The sequence below is a fragment of the Oenanthe melanoleuca genome, chromosome 4, assembly GCF_029582105.1.
Source record: "Oenanthe melanoleuca isolate GR-GAL-2019-014 chromosome 4, OMel1.0, whole genome shotgun sequence".
Taxonomy (NCBI): domain Eukaryota; kingdom Metazoa; phylum Chordata; class Aves; order Passeriformes; family Muscicapidae; genus Oenanthe; species Oenanthe melanoleuca.
Window position 1 is genome coordinate 57,975,652 of NC_079337.1, and position 26,699 is coordinate 58,002,350.

At 38.0% G+C, this 26,699-nt stretch overlaps 1 protein-coding gene across 6 annotated transcripts in view; it reads right to left on the reverse strand.

Moving 5' to 3' along the window:
- Positions 1-26,699, reverse strand: part of JAKMIP1 (janus kinase and microtubule interacting protein 1) — a 140,511-nt gene that overhangs the window by 7,821 nt on the left and 105,991 nt on the right. For 3 of the 6 annotated variants that reach the window (XM_056489828.1, XM_056489825.1, XM_056489827.1), the window contains 7 exons: positions 26,420-26,518; positions 23,312-23,413; positions 20,457-20,510; positions 19,421-19,486; positions 17,011-17,079; positions 14,838-14,915; positions 13,067-13,270 (listed from right to left, as the gene is read on the reverse strand). In XM_056489828.1, the coding sequence (XP_056345803.1) occupies positions 13,067-13,270; positions 14,838-14,915; positions 17,011-17,079; positions 19,421-19,486; positions 20,457-20,510; positions 23,312-23,413; positions 26,420-26,518 (672 nt within the window). Of the gene's footprint in view, positions 1-13,066; positions 13,271-14,837; positions 14,916-17,010; positions 17,080-19,420; positions 19,487-20,456; positions 20,511-23,311; positions 23,414-26,142; positions 26,519-26,699 lie in introns of those variants that run through there. The other 3 variants (XM_056489829.1, XM_056489826.1, XM_056489830.1) reach the window with 3 other exon arrangements.

Here is a 26,699-nt window from a genome sequence, read left to right on the forward strand (position 1 = left end):
TTTCTTAAAAATCACTTGAAATTCAAAGACAACCTACCAGCTGAAAGGAAAAACACAAAGGATTGAATTTCTTAGGAGTGAAAATCTACAAAAACCTCAAAACAACTAAACTGGTAACAGTAAGGCAGATTATGCTGGTTTTCACTGGGGTAGAGTTAGAATTCTTCACAGTGGCTGCTATGGGGCTGTGTTTTGGATTTGTACTGAACACAGGTTGATAATATAGAGATGTTTTTGTTTTTGCTGAGCAGAGCTTACACAGAGCCAAGGCCTTTTCTACTTTTCACACTCCACTCTGGCAGGGAAGTTGGAGATAAATGGGAGGCTGGGAGGAGACACAGCCAGGACAGGTGACCCAAACTGAGCAAAGGGATGTTCCAGACCATGTGACATCATGCTCAGTGTATAAAGTGGGAGGAAGAAGGAGGAAAGAGGGGGACATTTGGAATGGTGGCACTTGTCTTCCCATCACACGTGATGGGCCCTGCTGTCCTGGAGATGGCTGAACACCTGCCTGCCCATGGGAACTGGTGAATTAATGTCTTGTTTGTTTGGCTTCTCTGGCAGCTTTTGCTTTCCCTATCAAACTGTCTTTATCTCAACCCATGAGTTTTCTAGTTGACTCTTCCAATTCTCTTCGATCCTGCTGGTGAAGGAGGGATGGAGGGAGGAAGTGGGTGGCTGTGTGGGGCTGGGCTGCCAGAGGGGGTGAAACCACAGCAGTTCTGTTTGGTGCCCAGGGTGGGGCCCAAAGGGTTTGGGCTAACAACAGATTCAACTGGGATGTGCTAAGAGCTCTTTGTGCTGTGCAGCCAGGAATCAGCAGGCTCCTGCTCCTGCCATGGGGCTTGATTACCTGATTGTGTATAATAATCCACTGCTCTGTAGTGGCCACTTTGTGCTTTCCCTGCTTGCTCTGGTGCTGTAGTGCTTTTACCACCCCCCAGAACTGTGCCTGGGAAGGCTTTGATAACAGCCATGGCACAGGGCATGGGCTGGCAGGTGGCCAGGGCACTGCTGCTGCACTGCTCAGGATGGATACAGCCAGCAGGGAGACACTGATGTGTACAAATTGTGTATTCAGAGCTGCTCCAGACTGGGCACTGAAGGGCAATGTGCTGAAGGCAGGTGATTGTTTAAATAGCTTGTATTCCTCTCACATGAGTGGAAATCACAGTGACAGAATACTTCTGCTGCAAATGAGTAAAATTTTGTAACTAACTACTTTGATGCAGAAACTAAAAGAGTTCACATCTAGACAGATTAAAAAGAATTGCTTTAAAACACAACCTTGGGCTGGAATTGTTCATCAGGTATCAAAGCTTGGTGTTGTTTGCTCCTAGCTGTTTGCTTGCTTTCCCCTGGAGGATTATCCAGGAGGATGAAGTGGGTGTAGCTATTCCCATGAATATCCTCTGATTGCTCAGGGACAGCGCTGGAAGATAACCAGCATAGTTCAGCTATTTATATATCCTGAAAAAACAGATTTAATAATTTATTTCCATTTAGCTGTAGAGAAAGCCTTAAAAATATACACATGTATATGCAGTATATTGGCTGGAAAAAACCCAACAGATTTACCCTTGCATGGAGTATTTAACACATGAAAAGAATAATTTTTCTTTATGTACCTATCTGCATTTACCTATCTGCATTGACCACAAAGACAACAATTTCCAAAATACAACTTTAAAAAATACATAATAAATAATGTAAGATAAATAATCAAAGCTGTAACAAAAAAAGTATCTTCTAGAAGTAGTAAGATATATTCACCAGTCAAAGGCTATATTTAATTACTGAGAAGGAGATTACACAAAAGTTAGATATACCAATTAAGACCAAGGCAGGACTGTTTGAGATTCAGTATAAACCTTTACATCTTTATCTACTGTTCCTTTCATTTGCAAGAATTACCAATCAAGAAGCTGTAGACTCACTCTCCGATTTCAACAGGTAATTAGATGCTTTCAGTATATTCTCATTTGTTTATGTGACAACAAATCATGCAGAACTATCTCATTGTTATCACGAAATTCTACATACTTCTATGCTTCAGGGTATAAACTGATGATCATTAAGTTGAGCTTTTCCTGCTATGTGATATAGAACTGTAACAACTGTGCTATAAAAGATGCAATCAGCTCTACCCATGACATGGCTTGCAGGAACCTTGCAGAGTAAATCCTGTATACTTCAGCAGCACAAAAAAATGTGAGGAAGCAACAAAATCGACTCTATTTTGCTCTCAGAAGTTTGCTAAGTCTCAGGTGAAAAGAAAGCTGCAGGATATTCTTCCCTTTATTTCCTTTTTTAAAAAGAGAGGGATAGAAGATATGGATAGGCAACCTGAATCCAGCAGTGTGTTTGTATGTCCTTTGGAGTCCCCAGCTTGGTCACAGTCAGAGCGAGGATTAGGGACAATGCAGAGCAGTGCTCTGCTGGATTCTAGCAATTCCTGGGTTCTGCAGTTAATAGCTGCCCCTCAGTCACACGACTGCACCTTTTTTGGGACTGACAGGATTCATGAGTATAACTCTGTGTAGTCAAATCATGGGGCCATACAATGCAGTTACTGTAGGCAAACAAAGAGCCATAGTCTCTTGCATGGGAATGCAACCATGGAAGAGAGGAGTGTAAACATAAGGCATGGATTCTAACACTGTCCACCTTGCCTGCAATTCAAAACCAATAATAATGCCAAAAATAATGCCAAAAATATGAATACTACTAAAATAATGAATATTTATTTTTCATTGATTTTTTTACAATAGCAAATAAAATCTCATCATAAAAGTTCTGGATAACAGATGCTGCCTTTGCAATACTCCCTGCATGGAGCATCCCTGTGTTTTGAAAGAGGGTTGGACAAGCCTCCATTTCAGTATGGCAGGCGATACATACATTGATAAATGAATCATTCTTCCACTGGCAGTGCAGTTTGCTGGCACTGTGAGTGAGTGCTGCCAGGCAGCCCTGGTGCAGCCAGGGCTGAGGGCATTCCCTGTGCAGAGCTATCAGCAGATGGCTCTGCTGGCCAGGCTATCTGTGCTCAACAGCAGCTGCAGCTCTGCCAGAGTGGGGCTCAGCTCACACATCCACTCCACTGCCACACACCCATGGAAAAAAAGATGCACAAAATGCCTTGCTTACTCCTTAATTCTAACTTGAACAGACTTCTAAGTTCTATTATAAAACTTCTCTTAAAAGTAGTTACACATGTAGCACATATGCAAAGATAGGAGGCACAGATGTAACAGATGTAACTAAAAATGCTAACAATTAGATGTGAGAGAGCACATCCAGAAGGATCAGGCAGCTAAAGCACACATTTCTTTTGGAAGTCTGTAATGAAAAGACTGCCCCTAATGTGGCAGGCACTACATATGATGTTATGTTAGTAGCAGAGTGAAAAAGGGACATTTACCATCAGTCAACCACAGCTATATAAATTACATGTTCATTGACTGCAGGCCTCTCCAGTTTAATTCCTGGAGAAATCCCAAACACAAAGGGCTGTTCAACTGCCCCAGAAGCAAGAAATTTGACATTTTTTTCAGCAGAAGATTCCTAATGTGCAGAAGGTTCCTCATAAATGCTCATAACCCTTCATTTCCTTTCACCTCATGATGGAAACTTCATTTTTCTGGGAAACAGGATGCACTTCTTGAAGTGCAGTAACTCTCTTAAGCAATTCTCTTTGGTAAACTTGGATGACAAGTGCCTTCCAGTACTTTCACGGAAATTAAGATAAGTCAGCTCTTCCCTTCTCAAGTAGCAGAGGACTGAGACACCAAGATGGGACTTCAAATTCCTACTCCCAGCAGGTCTGACCTTCCTACATAGTGGGAGTGTCTAAGTTTGCTCAAAGCATTGCTTTATAGGCAGTTTGGTACCTGAACTGGCCTCAGTGGAGCAGGTATCTCTGCACCTACAGCTCAATTTTCCCAACAGGAAAATTTCCAGCACCCTTATTGCACCTTGTACAAGGGGGTAATGACAATAATGAGTCTGCATCCCGGGTTATGTAACCTCTTGCTGAGTTTGGATGCTTGTCATTACTCCCTTGTACAAGGATGCAACAAAAAGGATAAAAGAGTATTTAAAACTGAATTGAAGACAAAGAGTCCAATGAAATCATATTAGCACACTTCCAGTAAAGAACCAGGCAGGTTCCAATATTGCTCCATTAATAAAAAAGAAGGTTAATGACATTCCCACACAGGACACATGAAGTACGAGTGCCCAGCATGTGTTTCAATAGCAATCCATCTACATTAAGTACCATTCCCATTAATATTGCAGCCCTTGTAAAGAGCACTGAAATAAATGGAAATCCTTAGGCTGAGCTCAGTGAGCCCTGAATTGCAGACTCAGAGCTATCATTTTTTTTACTGGAGGCAACATTTCAGCACAGTAATAATTTCTCATAAACTTGATAGTTAGACATGGGAGAAACCTCAGCAATACAAAGAAAGAAAATTGATCTGAGATGTAGTGCCCTTCTGCACTTAAATGCCAGGTCCAAATTTCCTCCCCTAAGCAGCCAAAATGTGTGCACTTCCTCATTTGATTTAACTTGTCTTTCAAGCTACCTCAAGTTCTGATGAGAAATGGACTGTGTCACTTTACAATTACATGGTGCTTTTCACAGATTCTGGTTTGTTTTGTTTTGTTTTTTCACTTGATGTCCCAGCTGCCTTTTTAGTTGCAAACATAGACTGAGAATTTCTGTATTTTCTCTCTACTGGGCAGTGATGCAAGCTAGATGAAGAAAACTTCTTTATCTAAGCCTTCTGTCCTCTCCGATTCACCGACAGCACTAGTCAGACATTCACAGTCCTGAACCAATATCTTGGATGGCTTCAAATCCTCAGGAAGCTTTCTGAAATGGGGAAAAATCTATCAGGAAAAGAACTTTTGTGACAAATTTTATCTTTCAGGTAATGATGACCACATCCTTCATTTAGGTGTCAGACTGCAGAACTGATGTTCTTGTTGCCTAAATAAGTAAGTAAAAGAGGCCATTCATATGAATGCACTGTTTTACAGACAGCAAAACCAAGAAGATCAATTGATCTAGCTGCAAAATTTGCTTCTTGCCAGGCTACTCGTGAAAATATAGGAATGTACTAATTAGGGGGGTTAGAAATCACCTTAACAGTTCCTGTGACACACTCTTATTGGATTTACATTCACCAGCAAATCCAAGAAAACAATTTGATAATTTTAGCACAAAGCAGACAAAGAAGGATTTGCTAAGCTGCTTAGAGCCTGGCCCTGAAATGTTGGCAAGGTTCAGGTTAATGTACATTCACAGGATACGCACCATGGATGGACTATATCTGACATGAACCATGTTTTGAATCTCTGAAGCCATCTTATGATCAAGAAGATATCTCATTCTACAGCAAAATTTAGCATGGGAAATATTTTATCAGTCCAGCAGAGGGAAGAGTCAATATTGTTTCATTATATCATCATTTAAAGAAGATTCTTATCACTGTTAAGACACAGGTATGTAAGATCTTCAGGAATGTGAACAGCATAACTATGTTACATGTATAAATTTTAACAAAAATGAATATAAACTGACTTGCCTTTAGCTATTATTCAAATCACTAAAGTGATGGATAAACACATTCTTTTCTTAGGCTTTTTTGAAATCTAATGCATTTTAACAGCTGTTTAAAAGCCTATAGTATTTTAAAAATACAATTTGCACAGGCAATTGTCACATGCATTACTTAAGCTGTTGGAAGGGGTGTGCATACAGAAACCCAAATGTTTTCTTTAATCTCATATTTCTAGAATGTGAGTTTGCATAATGGTCGTAAGGAAACAAAAATGCCACTGCAATAGCATTCGCTTAAGCTGGTTTTGTTGACATCTTATTTTATTTCATGAATGAAAACCTCACGTAAATTTCAGCCAGTGGCATATGATATAAATAATTTTGGATGGACGTACCTCTCTGATTGTCACTGTGATTTTGTTTGCACAGCAGGTAAAAATTCCATTATTTTCTCTGTTCTGTCTCAACCATTATAATACAATTAATAGTTACTGATGTAGGAGAATTGTTCTTTTTAATCTTTATTATGCATCTGTAGTTGCTTTATTTGCCTTTCTGAGGAGAATGAACCTTTTAGCAGCTGCACTGATGCATTTCTCAGCATATGTATTCAGTCACATTTTTAGTAGTAAATCAGTGAATTTTATAAATGCATTCAGCCCTGAATAACTATCTGTTATAATCTGATACAAATTACTGTATATATGTAGTATTTATTTGTTAACTTGATTCATCATTTTTAACACTGATAATCTTTTAATTTATGCAACAACATACATTGCTATCTAACAAAAGAATATCAACAGTCCTACTGTTTTTCCTTAGGGAAAGCCAATAATTTAAGTCAGATTTATATTTACACAGAATGGCTATGCTAAGTCTGTGTGAGCTCAGATGACAAAACACATTCACATCTTAAAACTGACTCTGTGACAGCCTAGACACATTATCACACAAAAAAAAAGCCCAGATGCATAATGTTATATATATATATATATATATGTATATAATTAAATTTAGATTATTTTACATTCAGATGTTGAAATAACAAATTCCCATGTAGGTAATTATAATGATATATGCATGCATTGTGTATATGAAAATACACTTATCCTTAACTTCTGTAACAAACTTCACATACTTTTTTTTTAGACTTGCCTTTCCTCAGCTCCCACTGGCTTTTCCTAAGAAACAAGGTATTCAGGATTTTAGATGGGAGGATTTCAGCATTCAAATTTCAGATAAGAGTTTTCTAGATAGTAATATTATTGTAAGGCATACAGTTGCTTTTACTTCGAGTAGAACCTCAATCACATCTTCTTTAGGACAAGGAGAGCAGACCTTTCAGATATTTTTTTAGTATTACAGCAGTCCTACTATCACCACTAATTCAGACAAGTAGCATCACTAAAGCAATAAGCAAAGCAGACATTGTTGAAGACTATATAAAGAAAACATACACAGGGAGACATTGTAAGATGAACATATAGAAATTACTAAAATTAACTCTCATCTGCCATGCATGTCAACTGTGGGAAATTACAGAAGTTTCTTGTGATATTGTCTTTATAGCAGCAATAACATGCTGAAAGACTCCATGTTCACTCCTGCATGACAAATCAATACCACAGGTCAGCTCTGATTAGCCTAGTCATGATGGGCTTGATGAATATTGATGACAGTCATACAGCTGTGGTATATCAGATGCTTTTAAGAGCAATTCATTAATATAAAAAAATCACATTATCGACAGTAATCTATTACATTTTAACTAACAAAGTACAGACCATTAATACTAAGGATAAAAAAGAAAGAAAAAATCAGTGGCTACCCTATGCAGCCCTCTTCATATTGTAGGCAAACAGCTAGCACCTTAACATTTGAGATTCAAAGTAAAAACATTAAGCCATGAAATCTATGTAGATTGGGAGGAAAAATAACAACACCCCAGTATTATTATTATATATTTATATATAATTATTATATATAATATATTATATATATTATATATAGTATATAATATATTATATATTCTACCTAATTTCTAAATTGTGTGACACAGCTGTGATTTTTTGACCAAGCCAGCCTCTGGCACAAGGCAGCATGGAGGAGAAGAGGTTGTCTTCAGCTTGTCCTTTCTGTCACAGAGCATTGTGCCAGAGGACAGATTAAAGACAACACCTGCTTGTGCCTATCAATGAGGTGCACTGAGCACAGCATCCTCCCTCCCTCTCTCTCTCCCCCAAAAGCCTTCCTGTCAAACATTAAACATTAACAATCCTCCTTGGGTGAGAAATAAACATCAACCACCTCCACCCCAACAAACATCTATTATAAATGGCTGAGACAATATGATCATATAGATATGGTGACATCCAACCCTATGGATTTGTAAACAAACTACTCTTCTGTTCATATACATGAGAGCAGGAAGAACTCATAGAACAATGGCATTTGTTTGGCCTTTAAGCCAGAAGAATTGTGCTCTCAGAAAAAAACTGCTAGTCAGAAAAAGAATTAAGAAACTTAGTGAACTTTATTTTGTTGTCTCTCAATTTCAAGTGATATTTTGAATTTCAGGATGAAAAATTACTTTGGTGCTCCTGACTCTTCCTGGGTGTCCATGAAAAGCAGCACCCAAGGCACTGCACCAGCAGTGAACCTTTCTCTATGGAGTGGCACATGGAGGTCAGTCCTGCTCTGCCCTAAAGCTTTGCTTTCTTCTAGTCAAACAGGCAAATAAAGTGGTAATTTCTGCTCTTCTTACTGGTGCACAGTCCAATCTGGTCATGGGAGTAAATGCCCTAGTTCAAAGAAAGCAGTTAAGACTTTTACAGCTATATTCCAGCCATTTCAAGCTGGAATTGGATGGGTTCAGCAGTTCAGAGATGTCTTATATTCAGGTTTAGAACTGAAGTAATGACTTCTTTTAGTCTGTAAAACTGAGCTCCACCCAAGATTATTCTAACTCAAGTTAGAATAAAACACACTCATCTTACTACTACAGTGCAATGTAGGGGGGAAAAAAATCACACTTTTTTGATGACACAATGAACTAACATATCTTTGATTTTTCTTTTTTTCTAACAATTTTGTACAAAGATAAGACTGCTCTGGGAAATTATTGGACTACATTAATAAAATCTGTCTTTCATATCCTTTCTGACTGGCAGCAGCCATTTTTTTTTCAATCGGCTATCCTTCAAGGATTTTCTATCTTCTCTTTAGATTAAAAATAATTTCAGATTAAATCAGAATAAATTACATTTCTGTTATAAATTTTCTTCATGTTTGAATACTGCCAACAGTGCAATTTGAATAAATCTATCCTAAATTAAATCCTGCTTCTGCTGAGTTTCCCCAGTTTCATACCCAGAAGCAGCTACAGTAAAACCAACAGGAATACATTTTGGTTTTTAATTTGTTGTATTTATATATTTATTATAATTTATATATAAATACAATTCCTATTATTTATACTTATTTGTATAAAGTATATTTTGACATTTAAATAGTTACTACTTTTAGAAGACAAGAAGGTGAACTAACCATGATGCTGTATGGATTTTCTGGGATTTTAGGGGCTGCTGTTGTTTTTTTGTTTGGGTTTTTTCTTTTGTGGGAGGAGTTAAGTTTGCTTAATTAGGAACTTGATATCACCACTTCAGGAACAGGTTGTAATGCTCTTTTTGACATATATTTTCTCAGAGATGGATTTTATAGCTACACAACACATTTTTCTCTCCCTCTAGAAATGATTTAAAGTATATACATGAAAAATTACTCTTCTTAACAGAACCTGCTAGTAATGACCTTCATATTTTCAAAAAAATAAAAGCCCCAGTAAAGTCATGCTACTGCACTGACTAGAACGAAAACGTTACTTTTAAATGAAGTCCTGCCAAAAATAAACCAGACATTGATTTCCAAAAGGTTGTAATAGCAGTGTAGCACAATGGGATTTTTTTCATGGCAATATCTGCACATGCCCTATTGCTGGAAGCAAATATCACAAGCTGCTCATGGCAGATTTTTAATTAACATGTTTTCCCTCCTCCAAATAGAGAGGATGGTGTAAATCAGAGCACCTTCTCTGACTTAGAGGGAGTGCTGCCAGCATGCTTCAGCTGAGGATCTGACCTCCAGACCTGCATGTTGCACTCTGGGTTTAATTAAAGTGTTGTGTGCCTTAGCAAGCAGATCTAATCACACAGTCTGTCTAATTTGGCTCCACAGAGGCCTGGTTTCCTTAATGCACAATGGGTATACATGAATGGTTCCATTTATATACTAATGAACAATAATAATGTGGGGCTCTACATGCCCAAGAAGAACAGACCTATTGATGTAATACAGAGTCTAACTTCCTAAAATATATTTATTTCACTGGAACAAAGTCAATACCCAGTGGCCAAGAACTCAAGCTTTACATCTGGACAAAGAAGAATGTGAAAAGCAGCACAGGCTCACACCTGGGCAGCCATTGACCATTTCCTTATACCCATCCCTGTCCCTTGCAGATAGTCATTCCCTAGGAAGGACATTTACAAGCTCTGTAAAACCAGCACCTCGCACACTGAATTCTCAAAGATCCTGCATGAAGCAATTAATCTATAAAGAAGCCCTGCATACCAACCTATAGCTTTCACCACATGCCTTACCCCTTCTGCACCCTGCATGTATGGTCAAGGAGCACTATCAGGCCAAAGGAGGGAACTCTTTCTTCATCACCAGATCTCCTTGAACCTCCACTCTATGACACAGAAACTCTGACACCGGGAAGATTGTTGCTAGCCTGCCAGATAAGCAGAGTTGTTCTTTTGAAGCCCTTGTATCAGGCAGACCAGAAGGTAATGAAAGCAAAGAAACAGGCCATTTGAAGTGATTGAACTTCCAAAGTTTCATAAAATGTGAAGTCTTTAGCACATAGTTTCTGTTTCAGGGCAAGTTTTAGAGTGTTTGCAACAAGAAGACTCAGTATTAAGCTTTGCAGGTTCATCATGTTGTCCTATCATTCTCTGTAACCTCCACTTCAGCAGAGGAAGAAGTGTTGCACACACTGTAGAGGCAACACAGGCTCTAAAATCTGGCCAGGTCTAGAAGGCTGTTTTGCCAGAAGAAAATGCAGTGGGGGCTTGTTAATGTCACAGTGTCAGCAAAACTTGTCCTGGACATAAATATATGAGGAAAGGAGGGTACTTATCAGAGATGTACTTTACTTAGTGCAGCTTCATCCATTCATTAGGATTCTGCCAGCACAAGTGGGGTTTCATTTGTGTAACATTCAGCTTCTGTCATTTGCTAGTGAGATGAAAGTAATCCAGTGAGAATTAGCCTTCCAATATCCCAGGCAAATTAACTAGCATCTTTGCCTTTGTTTTTCCTGTTTAATAGGGAATGTGTGTGGGGGAAGGACATGTGTGTGTGTGTGTTAAAAATAGATGACTAAAATGCTTAGATGCTTATTAAGCAGTGGAATTCAGTTTAACATGTCCTGCAGGGCTGTAACGTTAGCATGGCTAATGAGATGGGCACAACACAAAACTCTAATGACATCCTAAAAAATGGGTCTGGAGACAGGTACATAAACATCCATGGCTAATGAAGCTAGCTTTATGCTGGCATTTTTATTTTCCTATGCACTCATTATATTTAACCTTATGTTGTGAAGTAATCTGTGAATACATGAACTGGACTAACAGATGTTCTCCAGATGTGCATATAAAGTGCACATATACTGATAGCAAGCAGACCATGGAACAGATTGGAACAAAATCTAAATTAAACCCCATATATGTATAAAATATGGATTTTGAGTTCTCTGGAACAACTCTTTTGCTTTACAAATCTAGTCCTATTTTTTCCTTTATATTTGCCACTATTACATGAGCTCAACTTAGAGACTCTGTCCACGTTCCCCAAAAATACGTTCTAACAAGGGACACAAAATGTGTCAAACCACATTCCTGGTGAAAGCAAAGGACTAAACTATATTTAGTCTGATTTTAAAATCTGAAATTGTCAATTATTTAGGTATAGAGGCATTACTCAACACTCGTCATTCATATCCATTAAATGTCTTCGACAAACAGTATTTACCCAACTGAGAAGTGCTGTGCTATTGTTCTGAGTAAAACACCAACAGTCTGGCTAGGAAATTGGATGCCTAAGAGACTAACAAAAAAGTCCATTCTCATTAATTTTCAGCTACACTAATAACATTGAGCTAATATCTTCTGGCTCCATCCTTATTTACCACATTTAATATATTTACTCCCTCTTTCTGACACTTTTAGTGCCAGCTGGTACCCACCTTCTCCAGCTTTCTGTTCACCATTGCTGATGACTAAAAATAGGTAATACCCATGAAACAAGTTAATCTTCTGCTCTCAATGTTACACATTCCAAACCAAGGGAACAGAGTCAAGGAGAAGAGAAGGGAAACTTCTTGGAACTCAGAGATCAGGTCTAGCACTGCCACCATAAGCCCTTCCCACCACTGCAGGATGACAGGAGATTATCACAACAGTGCTGGGTCACATTACATCAGTTTCATCTATATTCATCTACAAAGCCAACCTGAACAGAGAGAGGCTTGGACTAAACTAAAAGCAGTTCTTACCCCAGCACCTGAATCACCACCTGAAATAGTGTTCTGGACACATCTGCATAGCATGTCTTGATATTTACTAAGTGATTTCAGACTTGCACAGAAAGTAGCCAAGCAGTCCTCCAGATCTAGGACATCTGCCTACAACTTCCAGAGTCTACTATAAAGGAGAACCAAAATGCTTCAAAACAATTATTTCTGCTGTAATACTTAATTAACACCTTGAGACATGCAACTCTCTTCTTTTGCTGAGTATTTGCACAAAAACACTAGCAACACTATCAATACTAAATAATTACCACATTTCTGTAGGCCCGGACCTTGCCAAGTTCAAGTTGTGGATAATTGTGCTTAAGGAAGCAGTTTGGACAGACAAGGCTCTTCTGAATGAATTTAAAGGAGTGAAAGCTCGTAGATGGCCTCTTAAAAGACTTCCTGAGACTTCCTCTTTTTTATTTTATTGAAAAGATTTCACAAATAGATAAAATAATAAAAAGGGGGCGGATAGACTTGGATTCCTATAGGTACTGTTCCTGCCTTTACTCTTTTCATAGTTTTACACTCTAATGACCTTCCACTCTGACTTTTGCTACTTCAGGCCTTAAACTTGCAACAAGCTCCCACTGGAGTCCTTTGGAGACTGTGTTTGCTCACACATGGAAGGTTGTGCAGCAGCACCCTGGGGTGAGACAGTGACTTGTTCTGTGTGTGCACCATGCCCAGCACAACCAGGCCCTGACGCCAGGCGGCTCCTGGGAGCGGCACAGAGACCAGACTGAACAGAACTCCACGAGGTGAGGGTGAAGCGATGCTGTCGAACGGGCAGTGGCAACCACAGAGGTAACACCAACACCACGGGGAGCAGAGAGAGCCGGGGTTACCTGCTGGGCCTGCTGCAGCAGCTCCATCCGCTCGTGCAGGATCTGGCTGTCGAACTCGCGGCTCTGCCTCAGGATCTGCCGCCGCACCTTCTCCACCGCCGCGCGCAAATCCTCCCGCTGCGCCTCCGTCAGCGACTCGCTCGCCCGCCGGCCCGGGTCCTGCTGCAGGGCATTATACAGCGTGGCCTCCAGCTCCTGGATTTTCTAATGCAACCCAAATCACACACAGACACTGACGTTTGAATCCAGCAAGCAAACGACCCACCGAGAGCTAGAGAAGGCCGGCAAGCGAGGGCTGAGGCAGGAGGGCAGCATGGACACAGACAGGTGGACAGAAAGCAGCAAGCGTGAGCGGTGAGGAGCATTCCACACAGAGTGCACGCAGCCTCCCGGCTCGGACTGACCCCCGGGACATGGCTCCTGTTCTAGCAAATCTGCTTCTTCCACTGAAGAATGACTCAGAAGATAAATCTGCATTCAGTACCTGATAAAACTCCAAATCCTGATGCTGAACATTACAAATTCAGTTAAAACTAACAGATTTCCTTCAACTGCAGCTGAATTGTTAAACCATCCTATAAAATGAAAAGACCACAGGAAAAACTGTGAAGAGAAATCCCGCTCTCCCTCTCTGTGGCCCTAGTGACCCGATATCCATGGCTCAGTCTACGTCACTGGCTTAGTTCCAAGTTGCCATCAGCAATGAAGGAGGAACACTTGTATACACTAATCCCTCATCCATCTCGTGCTGGCTGTCAGATTCCTAACCTCATTCTCATGCACTGACCAGAACTGCAGAACTTTGCAAAGCAGAGAACACAGGAGAACTTCTCATTCACATGGAGAACTGTACTCCCAAGAGGAAAGGAAGGAGTCACGGCAGTGTTTCCTTCATTACTGGGGTTAGAACGATCCTATCAAAAACCAGCATCCAGACTGACAATATTTGGATCAAGAGCATCTGACCACATCCCTTCAGCCCTCATAACACCTTTGTGAGGTAGGTAATTCCATCCATATTAGTGATACATAAACAGCTGCACAGAGAGGTTAAATGGCTTGCCCAAGGTCACAGTGCTAGAAATAGTGCCTGTTTGCTTTTATCTCTGTTATCTGCTCTGAGCACTAGACCTTGCTTCTTCTCTGAAAACATTTTCCACATAAGAAACATTTACAATGTATAAATACTGCTTCAGGCCTTATATTTTGGTTTCCCAAAGTCTCACTGTTAGCAAAGTATGCAGTTTTACCAATTCCTGGATAATTCCTAATTGTTGTTTAGCTTGAGAAAAGGCAAGGTTGCAGCTTCCCTTTTGAAAATGAGGAAGGGTAAGGTTGGATAGGATCACGCAGGAAGGAATTGCATAGGAAGAACAGGCATTCCTGATTTAGGATAGGTTAGCAGCAGTAATACTTACAAATGCTTCAGGAAAAGAAATATTGGAAAGGTTCTAAAGTAATTTCTGGTGTATTTTAGCAGTCATGGTTTTTTTTAATACATAAACCAGCTTTTCCCATTCCAGATGTACCAACAAGATGTTTGCATATCATTGAATAAAAAATGCAATGCAAAAATGTTACACTTGTAAGTACTATAATCCATATCCTAAGCTTCTGTTTAAGAAATAGTTGATTTCTAATCTGGCAGGAAAAAAAAAAAAAAAAGTAAAAAAGAGTCCTATTTATAATTAAAGGAAAACAAAACAAAACAAACCCTGCATTTTATCAGATCTGTTCAAACAGAAAAATTTAATGACTGTTCTTTTCCTACCATGTATGCCTGGTCCAGAGCTTGCTTCCTGTAGTCCAGTTCTTCCTCTAAATAACCCTTCTGTTTACTGAACAGGTCCTGAGCAATAATAAAAACAAGGGAGTGTTTGTTCTTTATCCTAATTCATGAAGAATCATAAATGCCATCATTTTTACGCAAGCTTTCCACTTGAAAGCAAAAGAAAACCCATAGCAAATGACCGTGTTCATCCTAAGGATATTTGGAATATTAAATTTACAGTATTAGCACTTCAAATCTGTGTATTATATTTACAAGTTGTACCTATAAAGCATTGACCTCTGCACCAGTGTACAAACCTGCCTGGACCTGACAGAAGTGCAGCAGAAGGTGAGTGGGGATGTACATGCATGTGGTTACACGTGGCAGGCCAAAGGAGGGAAAAGAGAAACACAAGAGAGGGCACTTTATGAAAATATCCCATGGAAATATTACCCTTAAGGAAATCATGGGGCAAGCCCTAATTGCTGTTGTCTAATCTGTTCCCCTAGGGAGAAAACCTGAGCATGCAGGGCCACAGCTGGATTCTGCAGCACCAGCCCGTGCCGTGTTACCAAAGCTGAAGTAACAACTCAGTCCAGCTTGTACAGGCAGGAGGCCAATTTGAAACAGGTGAAGTGATGAGAGGTTGAGTGACTAGCTTAAGAATTGAAGAAGTTTTCAAAATACCTAAGATTTACAGGGATTGTTTATTTTTGTTCTTAAAAATGAAACTCCTTGCACAGCACAGCAAAGGACAGGCTTGGTCCCGACTTTCTTACAAGTGTCTGACACCACAGAGGCAGACTGACTTATCTGAGTCTAAAAAATGGGTCAGAACTACCACCAGACTCCAGAATAGCAATGCAGCTGCCCTGATCATGTTGCATCTCAAAAGGGATAGTTAGAACTGCCCACAGAAAGCAAGAGGGAAGGAAACAAGAACAGGACCTCAAACACTTAACATGGGTTTCAAAGACAGCTAAACCACTGCTCAGTTCTTCTAAGAGTATCATGCTAGAATATGATTTCTCAATTCATTGAGTCAATCATTAGGGGTGCAGATTCTCAGATTACTGTGCTAAAAAATTAATGCAAGGGCTATCCATAGTAAGGCTTGAAAACATCACAGATAATAAGGGGGAAGATAATATATCAAGTTATAAACCCCCTATTTTTTAAAATTTTTCTTTACAAAAGAATCCAGTATTTGTGGCCACTTTCCCTTTCCCGAGCCTTTGTATTTTTCCATACCAAGACTTAAAAATAAAGAAATACTAAATGTGGGAAGTGTCTTATCTGTGTTAAAGTACAACCAGTATGACAGGTTCCACTCAACGAGAACACAGTCTTTTATTTTTGTTTGTGGATCAAACACACACATTTCTTCAGTGGCCCTGGGCAAATCACTTAACTTCCCTGTCTCATTTCCCATTCTTTAGGATGAATGCAATGCTGCTTATTTATCTACCTGCAAAAGGTGTGGTGAGGATTAATCAGTGTTTGAAACACCATTTGAAGAGGTGAAGCACAGCATGCATGGTAAACCAATAAAACCAAACACTCCTTCTAAAATTGTTCAACATATGGAAGGTCAGTTTGTTCTTCAGGACAGAACTGCTTTTTGAGAAAACATTCTGACTTTAGGCATGAAGGCCATGGGGCAAGAAAGAGTAAGAGGTCTTGACAGCTTGTCCAGAAGCTGAATAGCAGACAGCAAAGAAATACCCTTGCCAATTCTACTAGTGTGATCACAACATTAAAAAGATGCTGCTGCTGCCTGATAAATACACAAAGAAAGCACAGAGACAATTTCACACTGGCAACATGCTCTCCAGTTATGCTTTTGTGCCCTAATTTGTATATATTTTTGCTATTTTTGTTCTATATAGATTTGAAAGTTCTGTCTCACCCCAAGGAATACAAGCAATAGGCTGTTCTAGAAACCACTTGCCTATTTTACCATGAAGCCATCTCTGTCTAGCAGAGATGCCTGGGATGAAATATATGCACATTCCCTTGAGGTGAGTTTTAGCTAAATGAATTATACTTATACTTATACTTTATACTTATACTTATACTTATACTTATACTTATACTTATACTTATACTTATTATTATTATTATTATTATTATTATTATTATTATTATTATTATTATTATTATTGTTCCTTACCTTCTCATTCTCCAGGTCTAACATCTTCTGTGTCAGTGCAGCTTCTGTCCCCTCTATCTGTTTCAACCACTACAGCAGTATGAAGAGAAAGAACAGAAAATGAATAGAGATTTTGAAAAAGGGTCTACCAAACATTTCTTTCCAGTTTGTTTCCAGGCACATGCTCCTCTCATGCTATCTATTCACTCTGAAGACACACATGAATAAACAGCTTGTGAGAGCACAGGCAGCATGGAGGACTGCAGACACACTAAAGAATAACAAGTGGAGGTTGCTTTCCTACGGTAAATTAGAGTTTTCCCTTGTAAAGTTCAAGAAAGAAAATAGACTTGGGTCAAGAATGCAAAATCAACCTGATTGTTTCTTACTCAAGTGCTTGTTGGCCTGATTTGTGAAAACATCATCTCACTTCAGTCCTGCATTTTTCCAGAGGGCAATTTAAACAAAAGACAAGTTGGAAAACTCAACACTTAATTCTGCACAGTTTGCTGCACTCTTTGTGGGAAGAGGCTGACTTGTAAAACATTGGTGATGTGGAGGGAAAAATAAAACAGACACACAGATGGAAGCTCTTGTAGTTGCTACTATGAATCCCTTACCATTATGGTGACATTCAAAACAATCAGAATGAAGAACAGCCATTGCATTCCAAAGGTAAAGATTACACATCATAATAGCTAAATGCAAGGCTCTTGCTTAATTACTAACCATCACCAGGATTATGTTAGTATTTCTATTTAAGTTTATTGGAATGGATGGGAACGGTCAGTTCTGAATTATTTCATTTCCCTACTGGTCTTCAATAAGGACCCATGACTAGTTTACATAGAGCAGATTTGCCACTGATAATTATCACTTTTCTCAAATGCCTTGTTCATTAGCACTGAATTACTCATGTCTGCTTTAAGTCTTCTGATAACCTTTGCACATCAACTCCTTTAGTTTGTGTTTTGGTGAATTCATTAGGCCTCAGACCCAAAGGAATTAATGACATACTAGCTTTTCCCCCCAAGATTTACATAGGAAATTTCAAACACAAGTTTACAACTTATGAAATGTGAATTCATTACTTCATCATTTTGAACCTTTCACTATTTAAGAGACTGATGAATAAAAATGGAAATTTTTTTTTATCTGCTTAGCAGTTAAGCTTTCTATAGAAAAAAAACCCCAGGAACACCATATTCCCCAGAGATTCTATTTTGACCATCTATGTTTTCTTCATTTCCAAGGTGACAAGCTGAAAATATTCCAAAGGAAAGCCTCACCACAGATACTCAGCAAGACCGTGAGCATCCTGAACCTTTGAAATCAATGGAATGGGAAATCCTGGGCATCTCTCAGAGCTACCCTCAGTCAAGTGAAGGGCTATTTACAAAACTTAGAGGCCTAATTTTTTTTAAGGTATGCAAATAACATGCAAAACTAAATGTTGATTCTGATCTTTCTATGCCTGTTAGCCTTTCACAAACCAAGGGGCACAGGAGAAAAAAACAGTATTTTTGGGAGTCTATATCTTAGCCTTTTATAGTGGGGTTCTTCTCCTTCCATTTTTTGGATGTGAAGTGCTAAAATCATTACCTTCTCTTTTAATGCCACAACAGTGAAAACCAGAGGGATTTGAGCTCTTTTCCCTGTTTTTATTTTGATTATAGCAATTACTCATTTAAATTAATGATTATTAAATTACCTAATGTAGATTATTTACTTTAAGGTATTTAGGTAAGTAGATTATCAAAATTAAATCAATTAAAGCAATTATTAAAATTGCTCAAATTTTAATTTAAAATATCTGATTCTGAATTTCAACAATACATCAAGAAAGATTTAATGGAAACATATATGCACAGAGCTTTTTCAGAGAAATATGAAAGTCTTTCTTAGTTCTAAATGCCACCCCTTTCATATACTGTTTTTATTCTCTGGAAGTAGAGAACTAGCCATAAAGAAATGAGTGACCTGATTGATTACTTATCCTGTGCAAACTACTTTATCTCTATGCCCACTAATTTACAGAGGAAAGGACCACTGACTACTCTGAGCTTTTTCAGTCATCCACAGAAATGAGCCCAAAAGGGACCATGGGCACCTTACAGAGGGCACCTCTCAACTGTTCCAGGGCACTGAGGACAACAGAACTTCTGGGAATGAAGTCTCTTGTGTTAAGTGGATTTTTAATACTTTATGCTAAGGGAATATCTCCAAAACATGTTTTTATTTTTAAACTGGGTTTCCTTCTTAAGTTTGGCTTTATCTCAAGACATCACAATCCCAACATTCATGTGAGGATGAATACATGCTCCAATCCAGATGACCTGAACAGAAAAGCTGTGCTTCCCTGGCAAAGTTATGAGGTATCTCAGAAGACTTGGTCAGTTTTTAGCAGAGAAAAATATTTACTGAATTCTACCTTTTCACAGAGGGAAAGCACAGTCCCAGCTTGGATTATTGCAACCTGCTCTTCATTTCTCAAATTCTAAAATACAAAAAGATGCATTTTAAATTGTATTAAAAATTAATCCTTTAACACAAGCAGTAAGTTTTAACCATACTTCAAAAAATAAATCAATTATAACATTTAGGATTATAGACATGAGCAAAAAGGATCCCATGACTGAAAGTTCTGAAAGTTAAACCAAGGGTTCTTAGTTTCACTCTATTTCAGCACACCAGCTCCACAACACTTTTTCAACAGATCATTCAGTGAAAAAGATAATTCAATGAAAATTAAGTAGTTTCAGTCAGGGATTTTGCAATTTTTTTCCTATTTTGCCAATTCACTGGACTAATCCTTGCAGTAAGTGAATCTCACCTTCATGCACTTCAGACTTCCAATTAAAGAAAATGATGCAAAGAGTAAGTGCCATAGAAACCTCCACAGGACTTGCAATATAACATGCAAATCTAGAACTAAAAACTAGTATTATAAAGATTTCAATCTATTAAATCTAGCTATAAACTGGACTCATCTCCCTGGGTGTTTCTGCCCCAAATGTGTGAATAAGATTTTAAATGTATTTAGCAATGAAGAGGAAAAAGGGGAGACAGTTATCCTTGCCTTTCTCCCAGAAAAATCCACTCCTGGCAATGACAGCCTTCACAGCAGAAGGTGCTACTATCACTACTCAAGAGGGATAATTCACAACTTGGTCTGGCTTTGACTTCTGTATCATTTCACTCTGCCTATTACAGTGCCTACTTTCCATATCATTCAGTCAAGACCAAATCCTGCCTTAAAAAAATACTGTTTTCACTACCATCACTCTAACTAAAAATTTAATGCTGTAAGAGCCATTCCTAACCATTCATGTTCTTCATACAAATACAGGCATATAAAAATCATCCTGTGCACTGTCTTGGATGTTAGTATCTGCTGTGGAAAAAAAAAAAAAGCTTTAAATTAGCTATGAAACTGGAGGTACATTTAAAAGTAAAAAAAGTGTTACCCCATTATCTCCAAGAATATCTAGCTTCTTCATAAGTTCAGATATATTCACGTCCTGAAAAAGATGTTCAACACTTATTTTTTATGAAGTAGGTCAGAAACAGTTTTTATATGCTACATTTTATGTACCCTTTATTCTCTTCTGTATGTGAAAAGACACTTCAAATGTAAGTGAAACATAGTTTTGCATCACAATTACTAAAGTAATTACTGATATTTTAAGATGAAACCAAAAAGCACTCTCAATTATAACTAGCAACCTGGATGTCTGTGCATGATGACAGAATGTTCCTGTATCATTCACACTTATAACCTGCTAATGTGTGTACAGGAAAGATCAAAACTGATAAGTAGGTTTAAAAGACATAAAGAGAAAGGGCTTAAAAGACTGATCTTTTTGTTTGAGTGGAGCATCAAGCACATCAAGTGCTTTTCACAGAAGTGAAAAGGACAGGGAACATGAGCAAATAATTGCTAAGAAGGTTTGCTTGGTGGTTTGCTTTTTCTTTTCTTTGTTAAAAAAGCCCATGGAGTTTCAAATCAGCCTTACAGTGGCAGAAAGGAATGTGCACAGTGAACATCCTCCTCCATGCATTATCAGTTCATAATCATCTTTCTGATTAGAAAGCCACATTTCTCTGCCACTCAGCTCTCAGATAATGAACTGAACAACCCATCCTTATTAAGGCTCACTCCTCTGATTCAAAAAAGAGAGGAATAAACTCATGGAATCACATAATCATAGAATATGCTGAGCTGGAAGCAATGCATCAAGCTCACTCAGTCCCACTCCTGGCCCTACACATCATCATCCCCAGGAGTCACACCATGTGCCTGAGAGCATTGTCCAAATACTTCTTCAACTGTCAGCCCTGGTGCTGTGACCTCTGCCCTGGGGAGCCTGTTTCAGGGCCCAACCACCCTCTGGGTGAAGAAACTTTTCTAATAAAATTCACATGATGTCTGTATTTAACACTGGGATCCATTCCTAGACCCGAGAACTCCAAGTTTAAAAAGTTGTTGAAAGGGGTCATGGAACTGTTTAAGCAGAGACAATTGCATTCTCCTGAACTATCCCAAGTTTGGTCTGCAAGTTAACAGGGACCAGATTTCATTTGCACTGACAGCCTGTATGCAACCATGCTATTTAAAGGCAGGAAGCCTTGAGAGCATGGAAACAGATCAGTTCATGTTAGTCCAAAATGCCCAATACACATACATAAAGCAAAAGAGCCTTGTTAAATGCTGCCACCCTCAACTTCTACTCATATTCAGCACTTAGAAAAGCCCAATGAGTGTAGTGTTCCAGTTTTTCTATCCTGAGAGGTCCCCTCCCTCTCTCCCAAGAACAGAGGTGTTCCCAAACATGAGCTGTAACTGTGCACATCACTAACTCTGGAATGTGCAGATCCTAATACACTTGTGTTTGGATCGATGTTAAAAACAAAACTATTGATTACAATCAGCATTGACAATGCTGAACAGAAAGCTCTTTAGCCAACGAGTTACACTAGTGAAGCATGGAATTTACTGACATGCAAGTTCTTGAATCTACTGAGTCAGAAATAATTACTCTAATAATTTATTTCCATATGATGCATAAAGGAAGAATCAGAAACCAAACCAGATTTTGCATCATTCTTTAATCTACATTGCTACTGATGGCTAATAATTTTCAAAAGCACTGAAAACAGATTAAAGATCAACTATTTCAGTCTGCCCATACTAGGTGAGTACCTCACCTTGCAGGTAAGCAAGCTGAAAGGCAGATTGAAAAGAATCCACCTGTTAAGGTGTATCACAGATGACAATAGAAAAAATGGGAATTTTGGTTTCTGGTACATTGTTCCTGCTACAATCAAATTCCAGATTAGAATAACAGGTAAGCTAAAAGCGGGTCTGGCTCTATTTGTAGGTGATATGCTATCTGATGACTCTTGGTGTGCTTTGGGAGAGGAGTATCCAACCAAATCTGTAGGTAAGAAGCAGCTTTTAATTCCTTTCTTTCAGACTACTCAGCTTCCTAAAAATATGCAGGGACAATTTCCTTTTATTTCCTCTAGAGATCATACTGTGCTCATTAAAGCACTGAATAGCAACAAGCCTCCTATAAAAGGACTTGCAAACACAACTAAAAATTCAGCCATAAATCACTAGTAAGTGGCACTGAGATTCTGCTTTAGTTACTTGTAGAAAAGTTACCTTGGCCTGTTGTGCAACATTACTGACAACACAAGTCTGAATTAAATCTTAAGTGAACCAGCATGCAAATCAAGTTGTACAAATAGCCTGTTCATGGGGGAACTGGAGTGAGAAGAGTAATTCTTGCTTCCTTATATCAGAAGGTAATTAAGGAAGATCCTGATGTTTATCTTGCTCTTGTTCTAAAAGAGTTCCACCTATCTGAATGAGTTTTGGGTCAGGCACCTCTCATTTCAAGGCCCTGACCCTGGCAAATAACTTAAGAATATTCATTCAACAAATAGAAGCCTTCACTAAACTGGGTGTAAAATAAGGACTGAATATCACATTTCTGAACTCAGATGAAGACATTTAATATCATGAACCATGTACTGTAGCAAGCCTGACAATGAATCACATCAACATCCACATTCTTCCCTAGACCAAATGTAAATTATCTTAACTGGCCAGCCTTCAGTTTCACTGAGGAACTCCTGACATGACCAGATCATATTTGTATGAAACCCCTTTCCCAGGTAAAAATATATTGCCTTACAATTTTTTTTTTTTTTCATTTTCTTCCCTGGTAAGTGTCAAGCCATTTGTTTGGACATTAAACTGGTCATTCAAGAAGGATTCCTAGCCATCCAACTGTTTCTAGTGCTCTGCATATACCTTTATTCCTTCCTGATGGCAGAACAGTTGAAGTGCACTTCCATTGTTTTCAGGGAAGGTGGTTATATGAAGATTAAATGCTGGTGACCTTCGCTCTCTCTCCTGAGGAAAGATTTGTTTAAAAACAACATTTGTGATTACACATTAACATTTATTCCCCACCTTTACAAAACATACTTGTACATTAAAAAGGCAGATTCCTGCTCTCATTCCAAACCTAGTCTATTTCATCTTACTTTTACCATATTTGAAGAATTTTGGCTAAATACAAACATAGCTGCCAGCTTATTCCATGCACAAGTTTCTGCAAAGCTACCTGATGCTCCCCAGCTGCAGAACCCTTGCAACACTATCCCTAATTCACTGGAACCCTAAAATACTCTACAGGTTTTTATGATGATTATAATCTTATCTAACTATTGTATTCTTTCATGGAACAATAAAGGAATTTAGAAAGAAGAATCTGCAGAAAAGAAATTTAAACTCTGTCATGAAATTGAATTACTGAAGATTTTCTCACTAAAATTAAACCTGTGTGTCTCTCTTCCCTCTTTATTCTACAGTCTCCCTTCCTATCAGAGCATTTAAAATCTCCATTCATATTCAATCCACAAGCCAGGATGTCAGAATATATTAAAAGGCAGCACTGTTCTACAGTTACAATGTTCTTTGTGCCAAAATGAAAAATTATAAATTCCCATTTATATAAAGCTATAGTATATCTAAAACTTAACTAGTCCTTGTACATGACTTGCATGCATTTCTTCAAAATACCAACCTATTATTTCTTCAGAAGGCAGAAATACCATAAAATAATAAACAAGCAAATTTACCTAAATTAAATTTTAATGAGCCTGTGAAAAATTACTGGACTGAAGGCTCTGGGCAACCAAGGGTCTTACTCCGAATTCTCTCTGGCCATGAGAACATGAGCAAGAAACAACAGATTTCATCTCCATATTACAAGGGGATGCTTTGGCAACATGAGCTTCACTTTCTCAGAGAGACCACTACTACAAATATTTTAGTCCCTATGACCATCCATGTATTATTATTCCATTTTCTATATCATAAATGAGGTGCTTTAATTGATATGGCAGGCAGACTGCATCCATTCACTTAAAAAGTTGCAAAGCATGGCAAATCTTTTTCATTAATTAGCTTAAACCTAATTTAAAACTACAGTATAGAGAGAAAAATCTCTGTAGTCTGTGTTATTTTCCTCCTTGGAGGTTTTGTTTTAAATAATATTTACATCAACAGTCTAATTCTGAAATGGGCTTAAATAATGACTTAGCTGTTGTAAACCAAAATGTGAAGTTTAATTCTTATCAAAGTTCCGTTATGATTTTAATATTGTTAAAAATTTATCAGTGCTATTGCATTCAGCTCACCTAAACTTACTTGCTTTAATTGATAAATAAATGACTGTGTTTTATACTTGACCTAATTTTAATCTGAAATAACTTGACTGCTCCAAAAACCACTGTCCTGATTACCAGAAGAACTGATGGTTTTCCTAAAGCATTGCTTTGTCAGTCACATTTGTGTCTACATGCTTGTCTACTAAGGAAAGAAGTATTTTCTTGCAATTACACAAAAATACTCCCATTGTTATTCTGTGAAAGAAATTTTCCAAGCTTTGGCACATAACAAAACCTTACATGACATACTGAGCTGTTTTTAATGTGATTTTTCCATGTGAAAGATACATTAATGGAGGACGTATTGAAGAATGTTTGTTCATTCCTTAAAAAATCTTTTTTTGACAGTTTTACTTCTAAGAAAACCCACACTTTAGGAAGCAATTTCTAGTGCAACAGCCAATTCAAAGGCTAAATTGTTCTCTATTTTACTTTACAGTCCTTTAATGAAATATAAACATATGTATTAGAAAGCATATCTATTTTTCTGAACATTTACTGAAATTCTAATAACCTAAATTCATAATTTTGAATAGATGGGCTATGACATCAAAATATATGGTGGATAAAGGATGAAAAAAAGATAAAGAAATGTCAGAAAAAAGCATGTTGACATAACAGGAAGACATGACATTTTCATCTTTATCAAAGAAATTACACATGCCGAGATTTTTGGTGAAACGTGCTGAGTGATAAAAATGGAGGAGTGACAATGACAGGTTTCTCAGAGAGTTTATTCTAAGCAGTGTTAAGAATGCTGGTGATCTTTGAAACTGAACAATGTGTCATCAGGCAGTACAACCATGTGACAACTGTGCATCACACACAGATCCTTTAGTGTTACTAAATTTGACATCCCCAGTTTGTGAGGAGAACAGTTGTTTTCAATTGTAATCAGGGGCTACATGTTCAAAGTGTTAAGAGCAAATAATTTATCTTATTTCATTTATGTAAACTATAGAATTTGTTTGCTATAGGCAACATATTAGTTTAACCTACAGAAGTTGTAATTCTGCTTTACCAACTTTTCTTTGGCATTGACAGAGGTTTGGGTTTTTTACATTTTTCATTGACTGAAGCCAATTACTTCCAGTTCATGACCACTTTAAACCATGAGAAAATGGATTTAAGGTAAGAGGAATTCTTTGGAAGCTGCTATCAAAATGTGTTATTTTTAAGATAAATTTACTTTGTATTAAAGTTGTCAATCTTAAATCAATGTAATTTAAAGCAATTATACATTGATGTGATGGATGTGTAGATCTTTAGTCAGATCACTGCATGCAAGATGTGAGAAGGTGTGTTAATTTAATCAATGCCAGCCAAGGCTGTAGTATACATACCAAGTGATTTCACATGCAGGAAAGGAGCAGTTATGGAAATGAAACAAATAAAAAAGGCAAAATATTGCAAAACAAAATATTTTATTAGATGAAAACCAAACTATATGCCATTTATATTAACTATATTACATCTTTATAAACATTAGTGAGCATTCTCTCCAAAACATATTAAGGCAGTGGCATAAATTTAATTAACCCAAGATACAACATTTAAAAATAGATACCTAAGTGACTTCCCTTAAACATGCACCAGACATCAGTAACCTTTACAGGAATTTCAGCTTGGGTTCAAACATAATTTCTGCTCCATTTGAGAGTTTGCAACAGAGAGAATCTCTTACTTCAAGCTCTAGCACTCTGAATTCTAACAGCTCATTCTGGTCTTTTGCATCTTGCATCTCATTCTTCAGCTGGTGCTCTTCTTGTTCCATTCTGTAAATCTGTGAGACAAATACAACATGGTAACACTCTGTAAGCACTGGAAAAGATACTGCACAGAGTTACAAGCCAGGGGTTTAGACAGAACTGCTAATTATTTTCATTTTTCATTACACATCAGGCTATGTCTTTGTGATAAAAAATGAACATCACATCAGAAAATATTTCTGAGAACTGTCAGCA